At 48.2% G+C, this 11,867-nt stretch overlaps 1 protein-coding gene and 1 long non-coding RNA gene across 4 annotated transcripts in view; one reads left to right on the forward strand and one right to left on the reverse strand.

Moving 5' to 3' along the window:
* Positions 1 to 11,867, forward strand: part of ZNF629 (zinc finger protein 629) — a 60,013-nt gene that overhangs the window by 42,227 nt on the left and 5,919 nt on the right. For 2 of the 3 annotated variants that reach the window (XM_070567997.1, XM_070567996.1), the window contains exon 3: positions 11,614 to 11,721. In XM_070567997.1, coding sequence (XP_070424098.1) covers positions 11,649 to 11,721 — 73 coding nt within the window. In that variant the 5' untranslated portion in view covers positions 11,614 to 11,648. Of the gene's footprint in view, positions 1 to 8,602; positions 9,057 to 11,613; positions 11,722 to 11,867 lie in introns of those variants that run through there. The other variant, XM_008514318.2, reaches the window with a different exon arrangement.
* Positions 3,673 to 4,558, reverse strand: LOC139074874 (uncharacterized). The gene is made up of 2 exons (XR_011524755.1): positions 4,382 to 4,558; positions 3,673 to 4,238 (listed from the first exon to the last, which is right to left on the reverse strand). It is a non-coding gene; the product is annotated as an uncharacterized lncRNA (long non-coding RNA).

The raw sequence follows: 11,867 nt of genomic DNA on the forward strand, positions 1-11,867 counted from the left end.
TGAAACCAGTATTAGCTTGGGCCTCTAAAAAGCTCAGCAAATCTGTAAGGGCACTTTTAGCAACTGTATAAACAGAACTTTAGACCCTATGTTTTGTGCACCAACCCTGGATTCATGTTCTCATTTGCCCCTTGCCATTTTAGTTTTTATCTTGTTAATGATACTCTCCTACCACTACTATCAGTAATATTGGCCAGCATTTAGCGGCCAGGAGTCTTACCAGATGCCAGGCACCTGTTGTATATTATGTGGGTCTATAAATGCCTCAAGTCCTTTTTGAAACCAAGCAATGTATAAATAAAGAAGCAAACAAACACAACTGCCAGATTCCCTCATCACCCTCTGGTACCCACTTAAAGGTGTCTTTTTAATATCCGAGGCCTCCGTATTAGAGAAAGGCTGCACAGCTTTGACCTCATAGTTCTTCTTATAAACCTGTATTTGGAAATAAACAAATGTACCAAGCAAAAAAGAACCTCTTAGCAGTCAGAAGCCATTAGTCAATGATAATAACCTTACAAAACTCAACCCTGAAGACCCCAATAAGGAAAGTGGTGGTCACTAGGAGCCCACAAAGAACCAGATGACTTTTGCGTCATTTATACAGTGAAAACAAGAATAGGCAGTGACAGTGACTGAATGATCGCTCATGTGGGACCCTGGTCTAAAAGCTGTCAGGCACTAACACATTTAATCCTCACATCCACCCTATGAAGTAGCAACTATTTTCTATGGTTATAAGGTTACTAGGTTCATAGACCAAGGAAATTATCTAGATCTAGTTTATACGGATTTCAGCAAGGCATGTAATCAAATCTCTCCTCATATCCTTTAGACAAGATGGACAGATATGGGCTGTCCATCCAGTATTTAGAGTCACAACTAATTACAACATTATGCACTGCCAAAGCCAGGGAAACACTCATAGATTTGACCCAATATTTCTATTACTGGGACTGTGCTTTAAGAAAACAGTCAAAATTTGGGAGCCATATATTCTCAGAGATATTCATTCAAGTTTTATTTATAAGAGCAAAAAATTGAGGTAGTGTAAATATTCAACAACAGGGAAATGACTCAGCAAAACATGATATATATGTGGAAGGAACTTTACATACAGCCATTGGAGCAACAAAAATTTACAACTATGTTTGAAAAAAAAAAGCTTAGTAGAAATATAGGAAGGAAATACAATAACATGCAAAATGGTTGAACTAGGAGCAGATGAAAAATGGGTGATTTAATTTTTTAATATTTTCTTTAATATGGTTGTATTACTTTTCTAGTGCAAAAAACACATGTATTTAAGCCAGAGATGAAAGATGATGCTAATTAATGGGAGAAACAGGGGAAGAAAGGAGGGAAGAAAGTTAATGGTCAACATGCTCACACGCCTCATCTAATCTTCACACTCTCATGAGTAGATGTTTTCCCCGTTTTACAGATGAGGAAATGGAGATTTAGAGAAAGTCCAATAATTAGAACAAGGTCTCGCAGCTGGAATATGGTGGAAACAAGAATTGCGACAAAGTCTGATTGACTTTCGAGTTCATACCCTTTTGCTACCAGGTTTCCCCCAATATAGAGAAGGGCTGCAAATCTATGGTGCCTTTGGGCGATTTATAGACAGGTGCCCCTCAGGGCAGACAAACTTTGGAAGGGCCCCTCCTCTGGGCAGAAGAGGCCCCTGCACCACAGCCTTTGGCTTTTGGATTAAGCCTGGCTTAAAATGCAACCATATCTGTTCCCATAGCCAGCACCTTTGTGCAGGACATAAACCGCACTGGCACCCACACCTGAGGCCCACGTGGTCCCCAGGTGATCTTGGCCTGTCTCTGCCAGAAAACTGAGATAGCACCACACGAAAGGTGCTCCTTCTCATTCTCCTTCACGAAAATCTCCTGAAGATTCCTTCAATCTCCTTTTGATTCCACCCACGGGAGAGTCTCAGCTTGGTGCCAGGCCTTTAACACCTCTCCGCTCTCTCTGTGTCTCTGTCTCTGTCTCTCTCACTCTCTCTCTTTCTCACACCTACACACAAAACAAGCCCCTTAGACCCAGAGCTTTCACCTTAATTAGGCAAAAATATATAGTGGCATTTATTAACATAATATTGATTGTATTTTTTAATTGTGGCAAAAGTACCTAACATTCATAATTTCACAATATTCCATTATATGCATACACTCCACATTTTATTTACCCATTCAAGTTGATGGACATTTGGGTTGTTTCCACTTTTTGAGAATTATGAATATGCTGCTATGAACATTTGTGTACAGGTTTTTGTACGGACATATGTTTTCATTTCTCTTGGGTATACGTCTGGAATTGCTGGGTCACGTGGTAATTCTGTCTGACTTTTCGAGGAACTGCTAAGTTGTTTTCCAGGTGGCTGCACCACTTTACGTTCCCACCAGCAAGGTACAAGGGTTCCAATTTCTCCACATCCTTATAACACGGTTTATTTTCAGGTTTTAAAAAATTATCATTACCATAACCATCCTAGTGGGTGTGAAGTGGTATCACCTTGTGGTTTTGATTTGCATTTCCCTCACGACTAACATCTTTTCATGTATTTCTTGGTCACTTGTATATCTTCTTTGAAGAAATGTCCATGCAAGTTCTTTGCCCATTTTTTAACTGGGTTATATGTCTTTCCTGTTGAACTGTAACAGTTCTTTATATACTCTGGATACAAGTCCCTTATCAGATATATGCTTTCCTAATATTTCCTCCCATTCTGTGGGTTGACTTCACTTTCTTGACAGTTTCTTTTGATGTACAAAATTTTAAAATTTTTATGAAGTCCAATTTACCTACTTTTTTCTTTTTTTTCTTTTGTTGCTTTTAATTTTGGTATCATATCTAAGAAACCATTGCCAAATCCAAGGTCTTGAAGATTTACTCCTATTTTTCTTCTAAAAGTTTTACAATTTTATGTCTTAAATTTAGGTCTTCGAACATTTTGAGTTAATATTGCATTGTATTTATTTTTATATTTATAATTTATAACAAGAAATTTTCTGGGCTGGCCCGGTGGTGCAGCGGTTAAGTGTGCACGTTCTGCTTCAGCAGCCCGGGGTTCACCGGTTCGGATCCCGGGTGCGGACATGGCACCGCTTGGCACGCCACGCTGTGGTAGGCGTCCCACGTATAAAGTAGAGGAAGATGGGCACAGATGTTAGCTCAGGGCCAGTCTTCCTCAGCAAAAAGAGGAGGATTGGTGGATGTTAGCTCAGGGCTAATCTTCCTCAGAAAAAAAAAAAGAAAAAGAAATTTTCTATTTATCACACTGACATTGAGTTTCCTTCTTAGATATGTTTCTTTCAGTTAAGAAAAATGAGTCAAATTGAAGAAAAATATCAAATAACAGTACAGAGGGTACCCAGATGTGACAAAGATGGTGAGTAAAACTTGGGAATCCAGGACAAAGGTGAGGGCAGTTAGCTAGGAGACATTGTAGTCAGGGAAGAAAGAGGTAGGATTTAGCTGGATTTTGAAGGCGGAAAGCCCCAGACCTGGAGTGCAAATCCGAGACCCCAGATCCCAAGGTCTGACAGTTGCTCTGTGCTCAGAACACGTTATCTGACTGTCTGAATGAGTCAAAAGAGGGCAATAATACCTGCCTCTCAGAGGTATTAAGAGAAACAAACACCTTAATGCGAATGAAAGTATAAGCTGAAAACATTTAATTGCTGGAAGTTAACATCAGGGCCTGGACTTAAGTTGGTTGGCATTTGAGCAGGACCCTGAAGACAGATAAGACTTACCTAAGTGGAGAGAAGGGGTGGTTGTCTAGAGGAGGTGGAGGGAGTCAGGGCTTGGTGAAAGGCCCAGAAGAAAGACAGTCCTTACTGTGTTGGGAGAGCGTTGGGATTGAGCACTTGGTGCTGCGTGAGAGACAGCGCTGTGCAGGGAAGCAGAAATGTTGGCTTTGGACGGGGCCAGGCCTCCGGGAGTTTGGAGTGGACTGTTGGACTGTGGAGTGGAGGTTCCTTGGGGTATGCTAATGGCAGAATCAGGCTTCAAGTGTTTTGAGAGCTTACTGAATTTTTAGGTATTTTAATGTATGTGACAATATAATACTCTCCTCCATCTGTCTTCAACCTCCTTTCCCATCCTTAAGCATTTGTTCCCAGGGGTGATGGGGTCATCTCCAGAAGGTTCGTATATGTGTCACATATGGGTAGGAAATCAGTGGAATTTGACTTAGTGTGACTTGGATCACTACAGACCTGAAAAAAAAATCAACATATTGTTTTAATCCCACAGTCTCCATTCCCAATCTTATACTCTAACCATTTACTGTTTACAAGTGTGTTTTTTAATTGGAAATCATCAAACAGAACAAAAGCTTACAAAATTGTCTCTCTCTTACCCCAGATCCTCAGTCCTCCTTCCTAGAAGCGACTGTTGTCTCCAGGCACTTATGTATCTTCCTCAAACAGTCCAAATATACACAAAAGTTATCCAGAGAGTCAGACGCCTGTGGTTGGAGAACGTATGATCTGACCATGTCATTTTGCAGATGAGGAAACTGAGAAAGGTTGTTGACTAATTCCAAATCACACCTTAATGCAGTATTTGGTTACAAAACAGTATACATATATTTTATTATTTTTTTAATATATATACATTTACTTAATATATAAATTTATTTTATTTGCCCAATTACATATGATTTTCTATAGCTTAATAAAAGTTATTTTGACTTTTAAGAAATATAAAAGTCTGTAATTTCCAAAAATTTAAAAAACCCGACTCTCTATTGATAATGAGGACCATGGAGGCATTCTGAGGGTGAACACAGTGGTGCTTTCAGGAATGGGGCAGTCCTGCAGTAATTCAGGAATAAGAGTCAGGAGGCTACAGTGGCCTGGGGTGGGGCTAGACTCAGCAGAGGCGCTGGAGGCCTGAGGACCTACGGGCTAAGGGGGTGCAGAGGCCTTGAGGAGCAGGATGATCAGGTATCACGTGAAACGGGGCAGTGACTTTGAATTGAAAAGATCTATTAGGCAAACGGAGAGAAAGATCAAGGCCTCAAGCACAGAGCAGGGCTGGGCAGCTAACATGAGATTTTTGAGGAAGGGAACATAAAGGAAGGATTTGGTTCTGAGCCTTAGGGAATGTGGTGGTTAGAAGGCACCAGGAGGGTAGGACTTTATGTGAGAAATCCTAGGAAGCTACTGCAGGTTCTTGAGCAGGGGAGTGACTGATCCTGGAATCCCAAACTCTCAGAGGCAGGTCCTCGGACCCAGCTCTTGTCCCACATTTGAGGACCACATTCCTGAAAAGCAGCCCCCAATACACCCTGTAATCATGCACATCTCCAGGGAAGAAGGCCTCATCCTTTCCTGGTGGCATCTGGCAGCCTCCCCTGCCTGTGGTTAGACAGCTGTCCTGGTAGGAGGGCACCTTGGGTGGTGACATGAGCAGCCTCCTCTGGCTCCAACTTCTCCACCTTTGCCTCCCGCCCTGAAAGCATCCTCATCATAGAGCACAGGGTTGGAGTGTCTGGTTGTGACCCCAAGTCCTCCCAGGTTACATACTCCCGATATGTCTCAGGACATGGTTTCCAGACTCCTGGCTCTGCTGTCCACCAGGCCAAGGGCTGTGTGCTCTGACAAGGAAGAGTGAGGCAGACCTGGCTAGAGTTGGTCAGTTCTGATTTTTTTTTTGACAGTAATAATAATTTTTTTTTCTGGGAAAGATTCATCCTGAGCTAACATCTGCTGCCAATCTTTCTCTCTCTTTTTTTGCCCCCCTCCCCAATCGTAGTTGCAAGTCCTTCTAGTTCTTGCATGTGAGCTGCAGCCGCAGCATGGCCAATGACAGATGAGTGGTGTAGTTCCATGCTCAGGAATCGAACCTGGGCCACCGAAGCAGAGCACACCGAACTTTAACCACCAGGCCATCAGGGCTGGCTTGGTCAGTTCTGAATTCTTGGATCATCTCATTTAGCCCTCCTATCCCTTGGGAACCAAGGCTCATCCCCTTCCCAAAGAAGAGGAAGCCGAGTCTCCAAGAGGCAAAGTGAGTTGCCCAAGACCACACCGGCAGTAAGGATGGAGCAGGGTTTGGACCAAGGTCCACCTCCAGGACCTTACTGCTCTTGCGGCAACCTGGGCCTCAGTGCACAAGGGCCTGTATGAAGGGCCCACGTGGGAGGCTGGTGAGCTGTGGCCAAGGAAAGCATGGTGGGTTGTCTATGAAAGGCACAGGGGTTCATCCTCATCCTTCTAGGAGTTCCCCTGCCAGGAGGGTCTCCTTTATGGCCACTGTGCCAGCTGACGGTAAGCAACAGGACAGCACACTGTTACCTACAGTCAGAGCACCCTCTGCCTCCAAACTGTTCCTGGAGAATGGCTTGGTCCCAACAGGAGTGACTTGCCCTTTGCAACTTCTCTCTCCAGCTGCTGGAGCAAGATGAGGAAGAGAATGGCAGGGCTGAGGGGCTTATCCTGTGGTCCCAGACACACATGAGCCAATGTGAATGTCATGGTTAGGAACCCTGGTGGCTCTGAAGTTGGCGTGCCTGGGTTTGAATCCAGCTCTGTCACTAGTAAGCTGTGTGACAAGTGACTTTCTCTATCCTCGAGATAATAATAATATGCATGTTGTCATGAAGGTGCAAGGAATTACTACATGCAGACCCGTGGAACAGTGCCTGGCACGTGGTAAATACTCAGTCTGTAACTATGTCAGAAGACATCATTCTCAGAGTTATTACTCTGACCCTGGGGGACATAGACCAAGGGGTACAGAACCAATACCTACAGATAAACAGCTGTTGGAACATCAACTGTGAAAGATCATTGATATACTGAAATCAGCCTCACGGCTGGGGACAAAATAAGAGTGATAGGGACTATGACAAACTGGAGAGCCAGTGCCCCTCTCCAGAAGGAACCGACTGCCCAAACAGTTGTTGTCTTGTGAAAATTTGGGTCATGTTGCCACATCTGTGGATTTTCCAAAGAAGGTGGAAATTTGGATTTTTATGTGAAATGTACTGATTTTTAAATGTGGGAATTAATTCCGTTTTTAAAAACCCCCAAAACTAAAAAACTGAGTAGGCCAAATTCAACTCTTCTGCGAGCCTCCAGGGTGCACCTTTCCTGCAGACTCACAGCCCCAGGGCAAGCGAAGGCCTTTGCAGCCCTTGGAGGGCAGGGGAGAGTGAGGGCTGAACCTGCCCCCAGGTCTCTGATCCCTAGTCAGCCTTCTCCTCACCTGTCTCACGGAGGGAGGGGTGGGAGAGTGGGGGTGTCTGTGAACCCACGGGATTGTGCAGCTGGAGCCCAGTGGGGGACACTGTACCCAATTTTGCCCCATCTATCCAGCCTGGGGACTGATCTGGAAACAGATGGAAGAGGCGGGAGATTGACTTCGTTCCACGCATTGAGCAAACTGAGCACTACTATATGCAAGTCATTGTTTTGGTTGCTGGGAGACAGCAGCAAGTATAGGAGACCAAGCCCCTTCCCTGGTGGAGTGGACGTTAATGCGACTGTGCACAAGGGGCAGCTAGAGACAGGTGGTAAACACGCAAATATTCAGTTAGTGGCGATATGTGCTGTGAGAAGCAGAGCAGGGTAAGGGGGACAGGAGGGGTGAGGGCTCTGAGGTGAGAGGGAGGTATCCAAGGTGACGGAAGCCAGGGATAAGATGGAGATGTGCCCAGCTGAGAATGTGGGTGAAGGAGACAGTGCTGAGAAGGGAGCAAAGGCAAGCCTAGCGAGGCCCTCTTCTCCTGGTGGCCACACTCTCCGAAGCCCAGATGGAGACGCAGAGGAGCTGCATCCTTTTTAGCAACTTCTGCCCTATGGTTAGTCCCGCCCCTAGCTCCCTCACATCTCTGGACAGATAGCCCTTTTCATATGCTCCTGTAATTCCTTTGTGTTTATAACACACACACAATCAAACTTCTTCAGGGTAGAAAGCTTGACTCTTGTTCAAGTCTGAGGTCTCCCCACCTCTATGTTCCCCACAGTGCCCACGAATAGTAGGCTTCAATATACAAATATGTTAAACTGAAATAATGACATGGCCTTACGCACCTTCCCTCACTTTTCACACCTTAGTTTCCTCTCCTGTAAAATGGGGGGAATACATGGTCCCACCTCAACAGATTGTTGTGAGGAGGAAATGAGATAAAAGCTATAAAAAGTGGGAGCCCAGATAACCTAGGCTTGGGGGTGTTCCCAGGTTTTTAAAAGTTTCTCCTGCTAGGAGCTGAGTGCCCCCTGAGCTACTACGAAAGGTTCTTGCCCTGCTTGGTCAAGGAACCCCCACTAACTTCCCTACTGCCATCATGGGGCCTTCTGTCCTCTCCTCTGAGGGGAGCTAATGGGGGAAGAGGGGCCAGCACAGCTTGCCAGTGAGGCTGGGGCCAGGAGCATAGGCTGCCACAAATCCCTCTGGCTGTGCTTGTCTCTTCAGTCCAAACTCTTCTTGCCCTGACTGATCATTTCACTTAAGCCAGTTTTAGTCTGTAGGATGTGCCCTCTCCTGGTCTGCCCTGCCAGCCCCTGCTCCCACCCCGCAAGCCAGGCATTCGAGCCCCATCCATGGGTCTGAGTCCCAACAAAGGCAGGCCCCAGGGGACCAACAGCCACCAAATCGGAGCTAGGGCTTTCCGGGAGCCGCTGACAGCTCCTGTGAGATGGAGTGAGGCCAGAAACCCAGAGACCCTCACTGGCATCTAGGCTCTCCCGAGAACCTACTCCCACTGGAGACAGAGAGAGGGATGTCGTCTCAGCCACCTCCCTGCTCCCCCGTCCTCTTTTTTCCCCAGGCTGCGGGAAGCAAAGGGTTAAATCCCATAGAGCTGATGCTCTGACTCCAGGCTAGAGGGGCCCGGGAAGCTGGGGTCACTTCCTGCTCCGTCCCAGTCACCCTGAACTGGTCCCTGGGTCCTCAGCCTGGGATCACCCCTTGAGAAGGACCCGGGAGTCCTCGGCATCTAGCCTGTCGCCCGAGGCAGGGCATTCAAGGGGTTAAGTCCCCTGGGGCTGGATTCTGCCTTCCGGCCTTTCCCAGACCCCAGAGCCGTGAGTTGGGGACGCCTGGGTTCCTGGGGGTGGCCCCGAGGGCCCGGGACGGCCACCGGGGAACAATGGGGCGCGGGAGGCGGGGCTGGGCCCGGGCCTGAGCCCCTTCCCCCGCCCCGGGGCCGCAGGGGTAGGGGGGGCGCCGGGCAGGGGCCGCCGAGGGCCGCGAGGATTCTGGGAAGAGCGCGAGGGTCTGGCTGTGGGGGAGGGGAGGGCGTGAGCATTCTGGGAAGAGGGAATTCGGCCGGGCGGGCCGGGGGCTGGGGCGCCGCGGGAGCCGGGAACCCTGGGGTCCTGCGGGCGCGGGAGGGCTTGGATGTCGGGCTCGGGATTGGGAACCCGAAAGAGGGTCGCGGGGACCAGCTGGAGCAGAAATCCAGGGTCTAAGCTAGTGCGGGCGTGGGGGGCTAGGGGCCAGGGTGGCTGCATTCCCGCTGCTGCCTCCATGTCAGGGTCACCCTGGGCCGCTCTCCACACCTCTCAGTGAGGCAGTCTCCTTCCCTCCCTCCCCCGCTCCCTCCGCAGTGGGGCTCGCCGAGGTCCGGGTGCTCTCAGGCCTGGGCCTGGGTTGGCTCCAAGCACTGCTCGTCTTCCTCGGTCTCCCCGCTTTCATCTCCATGTCCGCCTTGTCATTAACCCTTTTCCTTCTACCCTGGCCCACTGAGTTTTAATTTCTCGAGACAATCAAGGTACTAAGCTCTTACCTGTGCTCAGCAAACGCAGCAGGCCTCTTCAAAATAGCCAGGAAGCCCCCAGATTGGCAGAGGTCCCTGCTTCCACCTCCCCAAAGACTCTTAGAGATGGGGGAGGGGGAATTCTCATAGTCTAAGGAGTGCAGAGATGAAGAAATTAATTTGCTTCCTAAAATCTAACTCCTGTCTCTCTTATTGCTGTTTGGCAGGGTTCAGCCAGCTTCTGCTTCACTTTGCTTACTTCCCAGCTGCCTCCTCATGAGTCTTTGCCATGTCTCCTTGCACCACTGCCACCAGGCACACAATGCCCATCCCACACGGCCACCCAAAACCCAGGCCCTCCCCAGGGACTCTCTTAAGGGTCTAAACATTGTGGGAAGTTCTAGCACTTAGCTCCTGTGGCCCTGCTCCCTCATCCTGGGATCATATCACCCTTTTTGGAGTGACAGCTCTCTCTCTTTTAACAGGAGGCCACTCTGAACTCCTGTTCCTTTGCTCTGTCTCCTTGCAAACTAATTTTTAAAAGCATTCGACCAAACAGGTTTTCCAGGAGCAAGGGGCATCTCATTTATTCATCTTTCATTTGTTTAACAAAATTTATTGAGCACCTGTTATGTGTTAGGCATGGGATGTAGTAGTGACAGAAGAGAACAAAGGGAACAGAAAAAGGGGGACCAGGCTAGGAGTGATAATGGAAGGCTTAAGTGGGGAGTTTTGGGTTCATAGACGCAGATCATCAGGCCCAGTCGCTGGATCCAACCCATCCTTTTACACCCAGGGAAACCTCTTAATCCCAGGAGTTTCTCCATCCCATTCTCATGGCCAGCAGGCTCTGTCTGAGCTTTCCGCATCACCTGTCTCCTGCCTGCCGCCACGCTTGGGTTTCACATGACTCCCAAGGTCATCTCCCTCTCTCAGAGGCCGAGGGAAGCCAGACACAGAACCTTGCTCTTCTGGTCTTAGCTCTGCCACTTCCAGCCTGTGACCTTGGAGAAATCTCCCTGGGCGTTGATTTCCTAATCTGTAAAACGGACAGCCTGATTCCCAGGTCTCTTCACAAGATTGTGGGGAGGACTGGGTGAGCTAATGAGGACACCACAGCAGGCACTGTGTCAGCTGCTGGGTGGTCCCCACACACTTGTGGCTTCTCTCTTTTCCATTTCCCTCTCAAGGTAGTTCATGCAGAAGCCCCTGATGGCTTTAAACTGCCCCCTCCCCCTACCTCTGGCATGACCTTCTTCCGGTTGGATAACGGGGAAAGTGCCCCAGTCCTTTTGAAGGGCCCCTGCCCCCTCGGGGAAATTGGCGTGGTTTCTTTTTCTTTCTTTTCTTTTTCTTTTCTTTCTTTCTTTCTTTTTTTTTTTTTTAACTCTTCAAGTGTTCCAGGTAGTCTCAGTTCTCTATGGGGCTCATAAGGAAAGTTTATTGGCCCCAATTAGCAGCCCCATTAAGGAGGAAAATTAGAGTCTTAATGAGCTTCCTCTGATTAGCAAAATAACAGGTTTCCCAGCCTCTGGGCATCCGAGGGTTGGGATGAGAGCCTCCTTCTCCTGTGGGTGTCAGATACCTCTCCAGCCCCCAATCTGGGTTCAAAGGGTTATGACTGATGAGCTTTTAATTACACTCTTAAATTCACCTACTTGCTTAGTTGTGATCTTAAGATCTGGAGCAGGAATCAGGCCTGCAGGGGGGTTGGGGGAGCAGGTGAGAACTGATGCCCAGAAAAATGGGGAGGTAGGAAACTGAAATTCACATAAGGAGGAATAAGGACTGTGGGATGGGCAGGTTGGGGAGTGGGGCTCGGAGAGTAAAGAAAAGGGAGAGATCAGCTCCCATTGTGTGCTCATTTCTCTCTTCTCCCCCAGGGTCCCCGGAATACTGGGCAGTCCTGAGCTCTGGGATGGAGCCTGAAGCAGCACTGTGGGGCCCAGATCTGCAGGGTCCTGAACAGAGCCCCAGCGATGCTCACAGAGGTGAGGGGCACAAGAAGGGACTGCAGTCCTGACAAGACAGTGGCCCCAGTTCAGGGAGGGACCCAGACTCTGGGGGAAACCCAGGGGAGGGAAGAGAGGCCTGACCCCGTGTTCTGAAAGGAGATGGGGGCTGGAGACTCCCTTTC

This window comes from Equus przewalskii, chromosome 12 (assembly GCF_037783145.1).
Source record: "Equus przewalskii isolate Varuska chromosome 12, EquPr2, whole genome shotgun sequence".
Classification (NCBI taxonomy): domain Eukaryota; kingdom Metazoa; phylum Chordata; class Mammalia; order Perissodactyla; family Equidae; genus Equus; species Equus przewalskii.